The sequence below is a fragment of the Phalacrocorax carbo genome, chromosome 5 (genome assembly GCF_963921805.1).
Source record: "Phalacrocorax carbo chromosome 5, bPhaCar2.1, whole genome shotgun sequence".
Classification (NCBI taxonomy): domain Eukaryota; kingdom Metazoa; phylum Chordata; class Aves; order Suliformes; family Phalacrocoracidae; genus Phalacrocorax; species Phalacrocorax carbo.
In genome coordinates, this window is record NC_087517.1 from 68,485,502 (window position 1) to 68,504,122 (window position 18,621).

Below are 18,621 nucleotides of genomic sequence, written 5' to 3' on the forward strand. Positions count from 1 at the left end.
CTGTTTCTGCATTTTGTAAACTCCACATAATTGTGTAGTGAGCTGAATACATATTTGCAGGTTGCCTGGGGAGAATACTCTCCTAGTTTGTGTATTCAGAATTAGAGGAGTACTGTGATTACAATACTTTTTAAAGATAATTCTTCTCCCAAGTTACTAGCGATAGAATGAGATGAAATGGTTTCAAGCTGCGCCAGGGGAGGTTTAGACTGGATATTAGGAAAAATTTCTTAATTGAAAGAGTGGTCAGGCACTGGAACAGGCTGCCCAGAGAGGTGATAGAGTCGCCATCCCTGGAGGTATTTAAAAGACGTGTAGATGTGGCACTTCAGGGCATGGTTTAGGAGAGATGGAGGTGTTGGGTTGATGGTTGGACTTGATGATCCCTAGAGGTCTTTTCCAACCTTAATGATTCTATTCTATTATGCTCAGTTTGATTCTGATGTGTTGTTTTCCTTTAGGTTGTCTCTAAATTGATGTGAATAGTTGGTTGACCTGTTTTTTGCCTATGACCCGTATCTATTTCAGACTTTACCGTGGGTTTCCTATAAGCTCTACTGAAAATCAGCTCCTTTTCTTCTGATTGGCATGACAAGGCTCTGTGGCCTGTTCCTACAGTGGCTGGAGCTGTAATGTTTTTAAGAGAAGCTTTGATTAATCTACTCTTCTGCCTCTCTGCAGTGGCTAGCCTTGAACTTTGCTCAGGCATTTATGTTCATGTCTACTCAGGATATGGTTTTTGAGGATGGTAGTAAAAATCTTAATGGGAATATAATTTTGGTTGCATTTGAAATATACTATAACTTTTAATGGGTACATATGAATAAGAACAGTCAACATATCTTTTCTGGTAGTTCATCTGTATTACAGTTATGTTTCCAGAAATACGAATGTTTAGAAATAGTATTTTGGTTTAGAACTTCTATGAAGTGCTCTGAGACTTCTTAATGAAAAGGTCCTTATACTACCAATATTAGGTATAATCGGATACCTTCAGGACAGATCTTAAACATGGGCCATCACTTGTTCAAAGGGCCATGTGGAAAAAAAACTTTAAAAATTTGATATGCATGTCCTTCTAGTTTTGTCGAGTAGAAAAAAACTTCCACCTGGAAAATAAGCAAGTGTTCTCCATTTGTTGCAATAGGAAAACGGGCAGCCTTTTATTTGTTTTCCTTCCCCCTGTAGATCACTAGTCTCTGTTTCCGTATGCTCTGAGCCATGCTGTGTTGTGCTTTACTTCTATTACTAGTACATGATAGAGTTCGGTATCTAATTCCATTTCACATCTAATTGTCTAGAAATTATCTGAAGCACAGTGCTTGCTTTTTTTAATCCTACCTCCCATATAAATATTTATTGAATTTGGTTCTGTAGGGAAACATTGTTTTTAAATGCATATTTACCATTTATAAAGAAATGCAGGGTAGAATATCTGGTAAAAATAAGTAAAGAATGTAGACCATGGGCTAATGAACTCTTTACTGTCAAAAGAGGAGGGATATTTTTTTTCCCACCTCAAGTTTACAGAACAGCACACAGTATAAGGGTATAATTATATAAGCTTAGGTAGCCGAATAATTTACATAGTTTAAAAAAAACAAACCAAAACAAAGTCACCTTAAGGTGTGCAGTTTAAACTAGGAATTTTTATGTTGACCTATACAGAGTTTAGACTGGCTCAATATATAGTTGAAAGATCTAACCATGAATTTTCATGTAAAGAAACTACCTTGCAGTTTCTTGAAGTTTATTAATCTTTGTCTTCTCAACATTGACAGTTTCCTGTAATGAGAAATGGTGTTTATTTTGAATTAGTTGAAAAGGAATTTTGGCTGCCCAAATCCTTGGTGTAAAAGATAAAACTCTCTTTAATGTGGAAGGGGCTTGCTCAGTAAAGAGGCTCATAAATTCCTATTGTTTTAATGGTACTGGATCCATGGTTATCTCAGCAAATAGTAACCAATTTTATTATGCTTGTTTAGTACTGTTTCCGAGTTTTCAAGCACGATCACGAAACAAGCCACTGAAAAGGGAGAGAGGCATCTGAAAGTGGAATTGCTTGTTTGTTTTATTTTGTGCTCATGCAGAATGCTTGATATACAAGTCTTCTCACTGTGTAAAGCAAAATTGTGTTTAAAAAAACTGAGGGAGAAGGGAATTCTGCTGCACACATCTGAAAGGACCTCTGTCTTGATCAACCACAGGGTTTAAATTGTGGATTTTTGGGGTTTTGTTGTGGGTTCTCAAATGTCTTATGTGAGCCTGTCCCAAAGATAATTCAGCAATATATACTTCTGCCAGTAGAATGCCATAGTCAAAACTCTCCTTTCCTTTGTACTCCCATCCATAAATGGGAAATCTGCTAGCTGAAATGGTGTTCTGTGACATGGCAGGGTCGTGTGTCTCCATTATCCTTGCTGGATGAATAAGACTGCACCTTGATTCTGTTACTGGCTGTGCTTTTCACTGTAGTTTGTGCTTGGGTAAGACTTGTGGATTTAGTGTTCCCAGTGGGAACCTGAACTCTGGGTATTTTTATATTCTTTAAGGTTCTGTTTTGTATCATATTTAAAGTCCTGACTGACGTCTCCCATTTGAATCTCTTGCCTCTACTAGGATTTAAGACATTGGCTACCTTTTGTGTTTTAATTTGGAAACTCAGAAATAAAAAAAATTTTTGACCCAGCATTTAAATGAGATTCTGTTGTTCAAAGAGTTACCCGTAGTACTAGAAGTTATTCAGATAATCTAATTATGGATGGAAAGGATGACTCTACACCTGAGAGACCAAGGTTGGAACAGCAGTGCATGTATGGAGAGTGGTCTTGGATGTATGGGTGAGTGTGGTTTGGGGTTTTTACATGTTTATGCAAGTCTTAGGTAAACTTCTAACTTCAGAATATCTCTTCAAAGCTATCTTTCGGCCGTTTCACATTTGGGTGAATGACTAAAAGTTTGGCTCAGGTAATTTCAGGGATGCCTCGGGATACCACTGTGAATCTTTTTTTTTATTATTATTAGTTCTGAGTAATATATTTTTCATGCAGTATTATCACCTTTTTGTAATTCATGGGGAAAGGCTTGGAAGGTCATAGCATTCTTTTAGCTTTCTGTTGAAGAACCCAAGGCAGGTGCATCTAGTAATTTATTTCTTTAGAACATGCAGCTTGAGTTTTCAGAATGTCTTTTGAGGGTGTGGTTCAACATTATCTTCCAAAAGCTGAGCCTTTGTTTTAAGAAATCTGGAATTACTTTACTTCACGTAAAGTGGAAATGGAGAAGCGTTTTAAGATTTTAGCTTTCACCCCTTGTCCATGTAGGAAAGAAGTTGTCCTTTCCCCTCCTGTAACCTTGGTTATGCTGACACTTACCCTGGTGTAACTCTGATCCCCTCTTGGAACTGTAGTCTTTAGGGACTATGTAACACTCTTCTGTATTTTGTGCGATGGTTATAAAAGATGAAGTCCTGGGAGATAGTAGAGGAGAAACGGGCCACGCATGCCTTTTCCCTCAACCAAGTAGGAGGCTGCAGGGTTTCCCAGTTGCATCACCATTCCTTTCTGTAACCCAGTGTGCAATAGGAGCTTCTTCCTCTCCTCAGACCAGGTTCCTCACCAATCCATCTTTTGCTTCAGCATTTGTTACTGGATACAGAATATTAACAGACTGTCCTTGTCTCTTCTGTTATTTTTTTTTCCTTCCCTGCCTTTTGGTGTTACTCATATCGCTGGTTTTGTTCTGTGGTGTAACATGCTGTTTGGGTTCAGGTAGTGATGAAATTTGGAACTGTTGATTATGGATATCTTTTGCAGCAGACAAAAAAATTACTTTGAACATTTAAAAAAAACTTTAAAAAAAGCCCCATAAAACAACTTTTTGACACTTAATCTATGTTGCTGAGTTAAGTTTTCCTATGTTTAAATACCCGACTTGTCTGTTGTACGACCTGAGACTGTTCTCTTTTTGCATGGGCTGTAGAGCTGCTTTATTTGTAAAAATCAAGCAAATTTTCCATGGAATGGTCCAGTTGCATTTAGTCCAAATATAGCAGATTTGGATATATTTAGCTTCATTTAACCCAGTAAATTCATGTAGTGTGTAAACTGGGGGGTTAGAGTACAAAGAAAGAGAAAAACAAAATGTAAAGAGCCTGTAAGTTGAATTTCCTGCTGAAGGCATGTATCTGTCCTCGTTGAGTATTACTTGCTTAAACAAGTTTGAAATTATAAGACTGAACTGTTCATCACTTGGGGAAAAAAAATATATAATGTAGAAGAGCACTGAGGGGGAAGTACATGTTGCTGCTTGTTTAATGAGAATGGCTTGGCCAGCCTTGTTCAGATATTCCCAAGCACTCCCTTTTAGCATAGTGTGAAAAACGTACTTTACAACTACTGGCCACAGAACTAAGCCTGACAACTAGAGGCCAAGATGAAGATTAGAATAGGGCAGGGCAGTGCCTGGGCTGCTGCTTACAGTTTTTGCAAGCAGAAGTGTCTTGTCACTGAAATAATCATGCATGAAGGATCTTGTCCTGGGTCTATTTCTAAAAAGTAATGAAGTATTAGTCATGTGAGGATTAATTTTTAAGCACATGAGATTGCAATATTTAGGATTAAATTTTTATTCATAAAAGTCATAGGAGTTTAATGCGAAATGTCAGCTGAGCCAGATTGTGCTATTTTTTGGGAGTGCAGTATGTTTGGAGTTGATATACAGAAATTTATTTTTTTTTTCTTGCCCAAGGAAACTTGGCAGTTCAGTGTTGTTTACAACTTAAAAGATCTTTCTATAGCTTTTGTAGTAGTGCTTACCCTCCGTAGTTGGCAGGTCCCAGGAAAAATACTGAACTTGATAAATTTTCTCAGCGAATCTTGCAGCTGTTTTATGGTCTGGCATTTTTGAGGAGCATTGTATGCTGTGAAATCCTGTATGGGATCCCAGGAAATCTTGACCAACTTTATGTAGAGAGGAAAAACTTCAATAAAATCTCTATAGTGTCATATTAAAGATGGAGACTGGTTTTGTCCCATATCTTGTCAAACTGGTAATGCGAGATTCTTCCTCTTTAATTAAGTACAACTGTATTCTCCTTTTGCCATAGTGGGTATGGGTGTGGGTAGGTTTCTTCACTGACATGGACTCCAAAAATGGAGATGCCTAAAGCTACAACTAAGAAGTTGTGCTACTACTTACTGTATTAGTTACTAATCAAAATAGACTAGGCTAGGGGTGCAGGAATGTGGTAATTCATATTGTGAAACCCTTAGAATTCACTGATTCAGAGTGTAACTGAGGCATTTGTTTTTTTTAACAACCCCCAAGTATTGTAAATGTACTTCTGTGTTAAGGTAAACCATTCTTCTGGAATATTGGTACTTGGACTGGTATGGTACTGGAAAGGATTACTCTGTTATTGACCAGCCTCAACAGTTGCAGTTCTGCCTGAAGTAGCCAGGCACATCCCAAGTTGCAAAGCCTGTTTTTCAATTATGACTGAAGTTTTCCTGATACACGTTTTAGCTCATCTTGTACATTTTTCCAAGTTGAACAAGCTTGGTATGGTTTTGGATACTTTTGTGCCGTATCTGCCCTTTGAGGGAATGTATCCATGTACATCGAAGAGCAGCTAAGGTGGAACTATTTGCATAACCACCACAATGAAAAGATTCTAGCCATGGGATGGAAGGAGGTTTTTTTCCACTGTTGCATATGAATAGATGCTAAATTACATGCAGTTCTGAAGAGCACTTCTATATTTCATATGCTTTCTGCCAGGCAGCTTTTACCTTACAGCTGTTGTAATGGTTCTACTTTTGGTCTTCTCTACTCAGAAGATTCACAATGTTGAGTAGGGACAACATTTAAAAAGTATTTTACAAAGACAAGAGAAGAATATAGTGTTTCTAGTTAGTGCTCAGTTTCTTGTTAATCCTCTGTACATGCTGTTAAGTTGCAGGGTTCACAGAATGGTTTAGGTTGGAAGGCAACTTTAGAGGTCATCTAGTCCAACCCCCCTGCAGTAAGCAAGGGCATCTTCAACTAAATCAGGTTGCTCAGAGCCCCATCCAGCCTGACCTTGAATCCAACCAGGTCCCTCTGGACGGCATCTCATCCCTCAGGTATGTCAACTGCACCACTCAGCTTGGCATTGTCTGTGAACTTACAGAGGGTGCACTCGATCCCACTGTGTCATTGATGAAAAGATTAAACAGTACTGGTCCCAGTATGGACTTCTGAGGGACACCACTCATCACTGATCCCCATCTGGACATTGAACCATTGACCACTACTCTCTGGATGTGACCATCGAACCAATTCCTCATCCACCGAACAGTCCACCCATCAAATCCATATCTCTCCAGTTCAGAGAGGAGGATGCTGCGGGGGACCACATCAAAGGCTTTACAGAAGTCCATATAGATGACATCCATAGCTCTTCCCTTGACCACCGATGTAGTCACTCCATCATAGAAGGCCATTAGGTTGGTCAGGCAGGACCTGTCCTCAGTGAAGCCATGCTGGCTGTTTTGAATCACCTCCCTGTCCTCTGTGTGCCTTAGCATAGCTTCTGGGAGGATCTGTTCCGTGATCTTCCCAGGCACAGAGGTGAGGCTGACAGGTTAGTAGTTCCCAGGGTCCTCCTTTCTACCCTTTCTAAAAATGGGTGCAACGTTTCCCTTTTTCCAGTCACCAGGGACTTTACCTGGCTGCCATGACTTTTCAGATATGGGGAGTGGCTTGGCAACTACATCAGCCAATTCCCTCGGGTCTCTGGGATGCATCTCATCAGGTCCCATAGACTTGTGTATGTTCAGGTTCCTCAGGTGGTCACAAACCTGAGCTTCTCTTACAGTGGGAGGGACTTTGCTCCCTCAATCCCTGCCTTGTGGTCCATCCACTCAAGAGGTGTAGGAAGAGAGGTTGCCAGTGAAGACTGAGGCAAAGTAGTTGTTGGGTGCCTCGCCTCCTTGTCTGTTTTTATCAGTTTGCCAGTCTTGCTCATTGGCGGGGTATGCTTTCTTTGACCTTCCTTTTCTGGCTGACATACCTGTAGAAGCCCTTCTTATTATTTGCATCCCTTGCCTAGTTCAGCTCCAGCTGTGCCTTGTCCTTCCTGACCCCATCCCTACGTAACTGTGCAGCACCCCTATATTCTTCCTGGGATACCTGTCCCTGCTTCCACTGCCTGTGCATTTCCTTCTTGCCCTTCTCTTGACTCTTCTATGCTGGTCTCTTCCTTTCCTGATTTCTTACACCAGGGTTCACCACTCAGTTGAGTATTTGGAGAACGCCTTTGGGGGAAAAATAAGTACTTTGGTTGTTCACTGGTTCAATATGTAATCTTTGATACACATCTGTAGCTTCAAAAGTCTATGTTAAAAAGGCTGTGGTGAAAATGGGTAGTGTCCACTCTTGGTTAACTGAAAATATGCCGTGTGTGGTCTGCCATACTTAGAATGAGCCTCAGATGCTGGCAATGATTTGTTAAGGTTGATGAAAAGATTAACAAACTACCTGGAGAAATTATGGATTCTTAGTTTTTTAATGATCATAAAGCTAGTTGCTCTACAGGAATATGCTTGGCAAGCTGCAAGTTGTTAGACCGAAAAAGGAGTAACTGGATGAAATTTTCTGACTTCTTTAAACAACTTCATGTTTTCTTTCCTTAATTTCACAGACCTACAAAGAAGTTGTAGGATGCAACCATGGCTTAGTTTTGACTTCCAGCACATTACCAGCTAACAGTCTTGTAGATACCATTTGTTATATATGTAACTATTGCATTCATTGTGGTGTATGTAGGTCTAGTTTATGGTGGAGCTTGGAAGATGCTTGGAGATCGGCATGTGTACCTTGCAGTGCAAAGTATGGTATATAATCAGTGCTTGTTGTCTCTCCAGTGATGCACAAAGACACATTTTTGCATGAGGCTTTGGCCTAGTCTAGTATGCATAATGGCACTGTTTTGCTAGGTTTAGAGAAAATTAAATGCAGGAGTCTAGGTGGTAATGATTTTGCTAGTCTGGGTGGTTTGTACAGGCTTTAGTTAATGATTTGAGTGTAGGTGGCTCCTGTTCACCTGTCCTCGACCTGTGCTTTGCTCTGTGTACTAGGGTTTACAGGCTCACTTTCCAAACTGTTCCATAGTGGGTGTAAAGTTTGAGCATTGATTAGTGTGGTGAAAGGAAGACCTGTGATCCTTCAAGGAGTGAGAGGCTGAATGCAGCCATGTCTGTGTTCCTGCACTTTTACCCCCTCTACCCCAAACAGGAAATGTCTATCAGAAATGTGTTAGATGAGGGAACATGGAACTGATATGTTTCTACCTCCTCTTTCCTGTTACTTCTGCATTCCTCTTGCAAAGCCGCCAAATACCACCTTTATTCATTTATGTTTTCTTGCACATCAACATGCAGCGCTTCCCAAAAGCTCCTAGCAATGAAGCCTGGATTTAGTGCTTTGTAGTTCAGGCTCAGTGAACACTGCACATAAATTTAAGCAACTCGCTCAGGATGGCAACTGGAAACCTATTTATTACCATGGAGACTTGGTCTTACTATAAGCTTTTCCATTTCGCTCTTGGGCATACATTTGGTACCTTCTGGCTGTAAGTTAAGAGTTCTTTTGCTCATTGCTTGTCAAATGCTAAGCAGTTGATTCTACTTTCAGCTCCAAAGTGGACTGGAAACAGCTAGTTTCATTCCAGAGCAATAACATTATGCAACTGTAAACGCTTTAAAACTTAATTGCCTGTTTGGGATTGGGCAGTGTTAAAGACAAAGCCTAGATAGGTCAATCCAAGAGTAAGCGTGAAGAACACTGTACTAAAAAAGAGGGCTGGAATGATAAAAAGTTACTCAGGTTTAGTATTAGTCACTGACTGTCAGTTGGCAGGAATATTCGCTTGAGGGGTTTTCATGTGGTGTTACAGTTTTTGCTAGAGAAAAAAAAAGGTATGTTTTCTGAGTCAATAAAAATACAAACTTCTGAGAGTTGACCAAAGGTGGTATTAAATGTTTTAAAGTATCTTGGTGCTGCTAGTTGGAATGTGAGATTATTTTTTTAATCTGCACCTGTGTTTTGGTAGTGGTCTTTTGAGTTACAAAACATCTTACGCATAAGGAGAAATAGGAAACAAGGTTGATATATTAATTATATTATAAGCTGCAGTATATTCTTACTGTGGCGGCTAGTCCGCTCTAGTTGGAAAAACAGCTACTTCGAGCATGAAAAACCCTTCAGTGCTCTGAAATGCAAGAGTTTGACATAACCATATTTTAATATTACTTTAAGTATTTTCTTAATTCCCTTTTAAGTTGTTGGGGTTTTTGAGAACAAAAGGTAAACTTATTTCATTCAACTGGTTCTCTTAATGCTTGAATTAAGTTTTATGTTTCCAGGTCACAAAATCCAGACTGCTTGATACTTACTGGAAATTAATTTCACTAGGTGAAAAGCAAAATATTTTTCTTTACACACTCTAGGCTGATTTTTCTCTCTCCCATTAGCACATGGCAGAGATATGGAAAGGTTGAAAGCAATCTGATTTATTACACAGAGCAGGCAAAGCACAATTTGTGTTGCTTTTTTTTTCTTCTGGATTTGTTTTTGTTAACGTGTGTGTAACTGTTTTCTTGGAAGGCTGGATTTAATGATCAAAATGTGTCAATTCTTTTCAGTTTAAATACCCTTGAACTGTTTCATAATTCTGTTAGCTTAAAAAAAAAACCCAAAACAAAATACCCCAAACAAACTGGTGTGACTTAATAAGTATGAAAAATTGCTTGCTAGAAACTTCACAGGATCCCAGACTGGCAGGGGTTGGAAGGGCCCTCTGGAGCTCACCCCGTCCCACCCCCTGTGTGAGCAGGCACACCCAGAGCAGGGGCACAGGGCCGCGGCCAGGCGGGGGGTGAATGTCTCCAGGGAAGGGACCCCACAGCCTCTCTGGGCAGCCTGTGCCCCTGCTCTGGCGCCCGCACAGGGAAGGGGTTTGTCCTCATGTTCAGGTGGAGCTTCCCGTGTTCCAGCTTGTGCCCGTTGGCCCTTGGCCTGTCGTTGGGCACCACTGAAAAGAGTCCGGCCCCATCTTCCTGACACCCACCCTTCAGATATTTATAGGCATCGATGAGATCCCCCTCAGTCTTCTCTTCTCCAGGCTGAACAAACCCAAGTCTCTCAGCCGTTCCTCATAAGGGAGATGCTCCAGTCCCGTATCATCTTGGTAGCTCTCTGCTGGACTTGCTCAAGCAGTTCCCTGTCCTTCTTAAATGGGGGGCCCCAAACTGGACACAGCACTCCAAATGTGGTCTCACTAGGGCAGAGTAGAGGGGGAGGATAACCTCTTTCGCCCTGCTGGCCACACTCCTTTTAATGCACCCCAGGATACTGTTGGCCTTCTTGGCCACAAAGGCACGGTGCTGCCTCAGGGTGAACCTGTTGTCCACCAGCACTCCCAGGTCCCTCCCAGGAGAACCGCTTTCCAGTAGTTCAGGCATTTGAAATGAAATACTTCCAAATATATTGGCATTATTGGTCACTGTGTGCTACCTAAAACTTAGATTTAAAATTAAGTGGCTATGAAATACCCTGTTAAGCTTATAGGTTTTCTTTGATTGTTTCATTTAAGACTGTATATTTGTCATCTTCATGCATGTATAATTTGGAATAATTGTGGCTTATATCTACTGTAAATCACATGATGGAAACTTCTCTCACATTCCATTGGTTTCTCATCCCCGATGGCATGCACTTTCACAAGTTGTTCTTCTCATGCTCTCTTCAGCTTCTCAGTTTTTGGAGTGGGTTGTTTGATATGCAGGCTACAGAACAGAATGTTAACAGTAAAACAAAATAGTACTTGGAGATTAAACAGATAAATTCCACTCAAATGTTTCTGGTAGAAATTTTCATACAGATGCAACATTTGCATCTTCATCCCTGTATTGCCGGAAGATACTACTTCAATAGTATTTAATAATATTTTCTTTGAATTTAAAATATATTTCCTTTTTTATATCCTTTCAGCCTTTAAATAAGCTTTCTGGTCATGTTGTTGCCTGTGATTCTTTATGCACTCAAGTAGGTGTTACATTTTATTGTGGAATAATTTTTTTTTTTCTTGAGTAAATTCCAGGCAAACTTACAGCTCTTTGTAGAGCATCCCTAATATACAGCTTATGTTAACAGACTCTCAAGGATTATTTCTTTCAGAATTTTTCCCTAAGTTAAATACTGTCTTTCCTGTCATGTAGCGTTATTGGTTTGTGATGTAGTATCTGTGGAACCTATAAATTATGCTTGTAATAAACGTGAAGAGAACCTGTTCCCCGAAAGCTGTGATGTTCCTGGACCAAGATCTCACAAGTAACCAAGTGGCTGTCAGCTCAGACATCAGAAAACCACAGGCTAAACAATAGCTGATCGAACTTTTGGAAGGATGTTTATGTTGTGGCCTCTAAAATACTAAAGGTTGAAGGTCAGTTCTGAAGGCTGATGTAGAAGAAACACTATTGCTTTAAAGAAAAATCGTGGAGTCTGTGGACAAACACTCCCCCCCCCCCCCCCCCCCCCCCAAAAAAAAAAAATCTGTTACTGAACAACCACAAATTTAGTTGCTCAGTCTAGCTTTTTGTTGAGAGTATTTCTGGTAGCAAGCGTGTCATATTTGGAATGGTTCAGTTTGTTCAGAAAGTTACTTTCTTCAGTAAACATTTCAGTTTAGTGTGGAGCATGGGTGTCAGTACTTTCTCATCAATGGGATATTTACCTAGTATGTCTGACACCCTCTGATTGATTCTTATAAGTGCTCTAAAGTGCTGATTCCAAGTCCCATTCTTGTCAGTCCTTAGAGTAGGGTATTTATGATTTTCATGGCAACGAGAAGCAAGAGTTCTTCATTAGTACTAATCACCTGAAGAATATACAGCTGTTTTTCAGAAGGTGAAGATCATACATGTCTTAGATAATAAAATGTATATTAATACTCTACAGTGATTTTTAAGTTGAGAAAGGATGATGAACCAGTGTCTGGTACTTTTTACTGCTTCATTTATCCTGGTCTCAAGACTTGATGTAGAGACCGGAAAGATATAGAATGTTCCATGTTAGTCCGATGTCCTTTGGGGAATTGTGTAATGATGCTTGTAAATTTTGATGTTGACATTTTGAGGTTTTTAAAAATTGCTTTGAAAAGGGCAAAAACACCACAAAGAAAATAAGTTCATAACAAGCTTTTTTGTGAATATGTTGAGTCTACTAGTACTTCTAGTAGTCTCAGTAGTAATTAATTATCAAATTCATAGAGTTAAGTAGGGAAGGCCTGTGAAGAACTGCAGCTTTGGAACCGCGTTCTGGTTTACCTGGGCTTGTATCGGAGCAGGAGGGATGTGTGCTGTCAGTTGCCTGGGAGTCTTGGACACTCCCACAGGTGGGATATTGAAAGTACAGGAAAAGTTTGGACGTGAAGGAGTGTTCTGCATGCAGGGAATGCTCGTAATAGAGTCAGTTTTCTTTTCTTGGTTTCCCTTGCTCTCAGGAATGTTTTGTAGGCTTTTTGTGTGTTTAAAAGTTCTAGCACCTGTATTTACAGAATAGGTTGTTCCAATAAGTGTATTTCCAGGGATTTTTCTAGGGTACAAACGAAATACTACAGTGAAGTATTTATGTGAGCATAATTAAGTCTGTTAAAGAAATAAAATTAAATTTTTTTTAACAATTGAAAAAGTAATTTGCTGATTGACTGGGGGGACTATACTGAATCTTTTTTCCAGTGAGCAGTTTTTTATTTAGGAAGAGCGATTATAGAGATGGATTCCGCATCTGTGATGGTGGTATTACTATCTTTCTCATAGCAACCTTTAAAAGCCTAACACATTAGTAATTCCAAAGGAGTTCACTTGTAGGCACATGTTGTGCAACAGCATTTTTGTCTTTTTTAGTCACATGTATGTTTTAGAATGAAGTTTGCTAAATTCATCTTGGAATTTGCAGACAGTGTTTTTGACTACATTTCCTTATTTTAGCTGCATGTTAGAATTTGCAGATGTGCTAGTATAATTAGTTGGTGTGTCCTTTTGTTTCTAAGCATGTGTTTTCTGTCACTTTGAATTTTAGTGCAAACCAGCTCCATCTCAAGCTTTTACTTCACATGCAGCTACTGTCTGTTAAGCAGTGTGTCTTGCAGAGTTGGGAAAATCTAGAGAAGCAGCATTCGTGCACACAGTGTGTTTCCACAGGATGTTGTTTAGTTGGCCGTTTGTCATCTTCATCTTGTCTTGATCATTGCCAGTTCAGTTGTACCAATCTGTTTATTAGACACAACTCTTACTTATTAGAGAGTTTTCCTTATTTTAGCCAATAGACTAATTTATTTACTAGTGTTTCAACGTTTTCTTACGCAGGTGCTTCTGAAGTGTTCACTGACCATTGGAGTGACAGATGCGTATTAATTTTTGCATCCTAAGTTGCATTGATGACGAGGGTTTTTCTTATCCCCATTTCCTACAAAGCCCTCTTCTAAAGCATGGACTTGTTCACATTCACGCTTCCTGTTAATAATTTCTAATGTGGTTCAGATTACAATTTAAATTTTGCCAGAGTAAGTAGGTAGATAGGGTTAGGCTCAGTATTTGCTTATAAATGTAGTGTATAGTTGTATCTTTTATTCTGTTCAGAGTATGCCCACTGAGCTTATAGAAAGTTTGAATGCCTTTATGTTGAGTATTTCTAGTGAGGCTGTTGATAGAGTGGAAATAGTTTAGGATGTAGTGGCTCTTTCAGATACCCAGTACAATCGTGTCTTCCTGACAGAAACCCAAACACTTAGAAACATTTTATTCTTTAAATTTGATGAATCTCAATGCTAAAAATGGTCAAATAAGCATGCAGTAACTGCTCTGAGTTAGCTTAATTTCTGCTTCCTGATGACTTTTCACTCTGTACTATTTCACTTTGGTTCGGTTTTGTTTGGTGCAAGCTTTATTGAATTTGGAAGAGAAAGTCTTTGAGGCCTTTGCTTCTAGAAAATTATGATTCTGATCCTCCAAGATTTCTAGCAGGACTGTAGGGAAAGGGCTGTTTCAGTTCCGTTCTGTGAGATTTTTAAGTAGGTATAAATGAAATCCCTGTCTGTAGCTTAAGTAGATAAATACCCATAAAGGTCTGAGTCCTGCAGTGGTGAAGCTTCAAGGATGCTCTGTTACTATCAATAAGTAACCTGTGTATTCTGGTAGATGGCAGGGCTATGTGTTGTCTCTCACAATTAAATACTGACTTGAAACTTGACATGTTTTGCTGGGTTCTGTTTTTGCTTAGTGCTTGGATTTTTTCAAACGACTGCTGAGGACAACATGACAAAACAACTTTTTGAAACAATAACAAGGTGCATTACAAATAGGTTTTTCTCTTTGCTTACCAAGGACACCCCAATGTAGATAATTGCCTTGAGAGACAAACAAGTTCTCAAAAGTACTGGTCAAACATCTTTTGTCTTTACACTTGACAGTGTAACAGTTATAAGTATTTGAACTTCAGCCTGCTTAGCATGACTAATACAACTGTATTGGCTTTAGACATCTGAAATGTATACTTCAAGAAGTCATGTCAAGTGTTCATATGAATCTGTTCTCTCTATATCCCAATATTTGATGTGCTTATATTTCTGTCTGGTTTGTTTCAGGAATTTGCAGCGCTTACAAAAGAGCTAAATGTATGCAGGGAGCAGCTGCTTGAAAGGGAAGAAGAAATTGCTGAGCTGAAAGCAGAAAGAAATAATACAAGGGTTAGTTCCTTGTCTTCAAGATTACTGCTGTTAAAACATCCACCTACATGGAAAAAAATATTGAATGTTGAATTTGAAAAGTTAAAAGTATTTTTCCCCTGATATTTGCACATGAATGCCCCTGAAAGTGCGAATGTGTGTTGATCAAGAAGGTTTGGAAGCTTATGCACAGCTCTAAATACTGCTGTGCAGAATCAGGAAAAGCTTGTAAGACTGCACTGCTGTCTGTCGTTCAGCTTGTTGTTTTTAAAGTTTTGTAATAATACAACACCCGAGATCAGAGGAATAGAGCGGGCAAGCTGTAGTGATCTGTTCCAGCAGCTTAAGCTGCTGCCAGCAGAACAGTGGCTCTCCGATTTAGAGCATTTCTTATGTGTAACCTTCTGACAAGCATGCAGTTCCTCAGAGTGGTGGTGGAACTGAAAAGATCTGGTTAAGTAGAAACCTCATTTACAAACTAGACAAAGAGAGAAGTAGGACATGCGTGAGCTCTGTTACAACTTCTGACACGGGTGAAATGTTAAAAACAGGTCCTTATGCTTGATGCAGTAGTCTTTGGATCTCAGATTTGAAGTTTAGAACTCAAAACTTGATGTTTTAGGACATTCTGTAGCTATGCATAACAGGAATAAACGCTGTTCTGTGCTTTTTTTTTTGTTTTAGCTCTTACTGGAACATTTGGAGTGCCTTGTCTCCAGGCATGAGCGATCTCTCAGAATGACTGTTGTAAAGAGACAAGCTCAGTCTCCGGCAGGAGTTTCTAGTGAAGTAGAAGTTCTCAAAGCACTAAAATCTTTATTTGAACACCATAAAGCCCTTGATGAAAAGGTAACGAAACATGGTAGCTAACGCCATCTCATCCTGTCCCCTCTTTCTTCTGTGCGGACTGTGCAGTTGTTTGTGCTAAAATAGAAGTCAGGTTCTCTGAACTTCTCTCTGTATCAAGGTAGTGGCTTTGCCATAACTGCGTCACTAACTGCCCTCCTAAATGAATATGCTGCACCAAAGCAAGGTGCTGTAGTGTATTCTAGTACTTCATTAACTGTGCTGATGTAAACTAAGCATTGTTCAGAGGCAATATATTTGTTGTAGGAATGCATACGTTTTCTTACACGTATAATATCAGGATTTAACCTTCTGATTATGTAATATAAGGAATGGACTAGAGAGAGCAGGAAGAGAGGAATCTGCTTACACTGTAGTATCAAATAAAGCTGAATTAAAAGAACCCCGCCCTTTAGTTCTGTCTGATGTTGGCAGCAGGATATGCAAGTGGTAAACTTTACTGTGAATTTTGCTGCCAACTCATAGTTTGCCTAACTTTTGTGACTCTTGTATATAAAGTCTGGCAAATTATTTTAAGTAGAATTCTGTCTCTTCTTCCATGTTGTAAATAAGCAAAAGCATTCACACTCTGTGCCTCACAGAAGGATAAGCAAATTCTGGATGTTTAATTCTTGCCTAAATGTACAAGTCGCTTTGAGATATGATTTGTTTATGACAAAAAAGGAAAAACTCTATTTTAAGATAATGTTGTTGTTTCTCTAGAAGGTTTTTTGTAACATACGTTGTAATTAGTACTGACTCGAGATTAACTAGGTCTCTAAGTGTAATGGAAATAGTGTCCTTTATCTGAAAGGGCGTGGCAATAATTGAAATTGATTTCTTTTAAATTTGAATATTTCAAATTATTTGAAATTACCCTTCCAGGTAAGGGAGAGGTTACGAGTAGCACTTGAAAGATGTAGCTTATTGGAAGAAGAACTAGGTACTACGCATAAAGAGGTAGGTTTATTTTTTTAACAGAAGTCTTCATGTGGGCATTGTGGGTATTTAGTCAATATTTGTACACAGTAATTTATTCAGTTTTTAAGGTTTGCTTTCACTTCTTGTTTTTTGAGGAGTGTTGTGTTTTCTTTTTGTTTGTTTTTTTATAACCACATGGTCATAATATAGTCACTTTGAAAGAGCAGGAAAGGAGAAACAAAAAAAACCCCTAACCCTCATACACCCTCCGCCCCAACAAAGAGTTCCTGTGGCTTTAAAATAAGAATTTTTGTGTTGCAATGGCATGTTTGAGTGTCTGTGCCATATTTTATTAATACATAGCTTGCAGTCCAATGGGTAATTGTTGTTTTGCTCCTTTGCGTTTTCAGCTGTTCCTTATATTGTTAGTGAGAAAGGAATTGACTTGAAACATATGTATATAACTTTTATTTTCTTACAGTTAATGATTCTGAAAGAGCAAAATAATCAGAAGAAAACACTTCCAGATGGGATGCTGGATATAAATCACGAACAGGAAAATACACCAACTACAAATGGGAAGGTACAGCTATTTACTCTTTTTAGCTGATGCCTGATTTTTTTAATAATCAACTATGACGTTTTCATTTGAAACTAAAGATTTTTTTGAGTGGTCATTTAATTAATAAGTCTCAGTTACCACAGTTACAATTTTTGCAATCTATCCAATTATAAAATTATCTTCAGGGAGGGGTGTTTACAGGTAAGTAACAGTTTGTTTTTCAATTTTCTGTGTAACATGCAAACACATTTTTTTCTTTCCTCCCGTTTAATAGCGATCCTCTGATGGTTCTTTATGCCACGATGAAAACCTTGCTAAAGTGATTGAACTCCAAGACATCATAGATAAGCAAAACAAAGAGCAGACACAAATGAAAGAACGCCTTACTGCTTTGTCTAGCAGAGTAACAGAGCTGGAAGAGGATCTTGACACAGCTAGAAAAGACTTAATAAAATCTGAGGAAATGAATACGAAGTTACAGAGAGATGTACGAGAGGTGAGGAATAAGCTGTCAAAATTTGGGTAGTCCCAAATGCAACTGCTTTATAAAATCTCAGTCATTGGTGACCAGTTACACCTTTATGCTTTTGATTGGCTTTGGTTTGATTGGTGGGAAGAAAATTGTTTAGAGCATGACGGTGCTATTTTTTGTTTAAAAGATCAGTTTCTTAAGAAAACTTGTCTTCAGAATTGATCTAACTAGGTACTTCGCAAATATATTAAATTAGAGACTTATCACTGCGAACTTCATGTTCTCGGAAAGATACTTGATCTTGTCATAAATGCTAAGCTTATTCATGAAGTTCAAATTTTTTATTTTTAAAGATTTACATGGTTGAGGAATCACTTCAATTTCAGTGGTGTGATTGACAGTTCCTGTTACTGATCAATCCCTAATCTCCCAGCTCCTATGTATTGCAGTGTTCTGTATCCTTATTAAATAGAAAGGGAGCTTAGTTAGATCCAAGAACGCTTTCTGACTGTCCCCAGGAAGTAAAGATTTGCTGGTTTTGTGCCATTGAAAGGGTAAGTAGCAAATCTGTGGTGTAACATAATAAAGACCAGTCTTTTCAAGCATTCAGTTTTAGAAAAAGTCATTGAATGTGTAAGCCTAAGTGAGACTATTATTTCTCTCAGTAAAAATATGAACTAGAAAGAACAGAGTATATCTGATTTGTATTTCTTTATTATTTGTGGGTTTTCCCCCCAGCTTTATCACTGAATATTATCCCTTATATTCTAAATTCTGTCTTGTCTTGCATAGACTATGGCCCAAAAGGAAGACATGGAAGAGAGAATTACAACTCTTGAGAAACGCTACCTCGCTGCACAACGTGAAGCTACATCTGTGCATGACCTCAATGATAAACTTGAAAATGAAATTGCCACTAAAGACTCCATGCATCGACAGGTTGTGATTTTGAAATAAGATAAAGTACATTTTGCTCAGCATAAACCTAATGGAAATAATTAATGTTCATACTGTTCTAAAGCACTTTGCTTTTAGGAAGATAAATATCATCTG

The 18,621-nt window shown here is 38.8% G+C and overlaps 1 protein-coding gene across 5 annotated transcripts in view; it reads left to right on the forward strand.

Moving 5' to 3' along the window:
• The window catches only part of PPFIA1 (PTPRF interacting protein alpha 1), a 68,477-nt gene that overhangs the window by 15,443 nt on the left and 34,413 nt on the right, over positions 1 to 18,621 (forward strand). For all 5 annotated transcript variants that reach the window (XM_064452896.1, XM_064452894.1, XM_064452897.1 and 2 more), the window contains 6 exons: positions 14,687 to 14,788; positions 15,452 to 15,616; positions 16,499 to 16,573; positions 17,016 to 17,117; positions 17,371 to 17,592; positions 18,361 to 18,507. In XM_064452896.1, the coding sequence (XP_064308966.1) occupies positions 14,687 to 14,788; positions 15,452 to 15,616; positions 16,499 to 16,573; positions 17,016 to 17,117; positions 17,371 to 17,592; positions 18,361 to 18,507 (813 nt within the window). The remainder of the gene's footprint in view (positions 1 to 14,686; positions 14,789 to 15,451; positions 15,617 to 16,498; positions 16,574 to 17,015; positions 17,118 to 17,370; positions 17,593 to 18,360; positions 18,508 to 18,621) is intronic.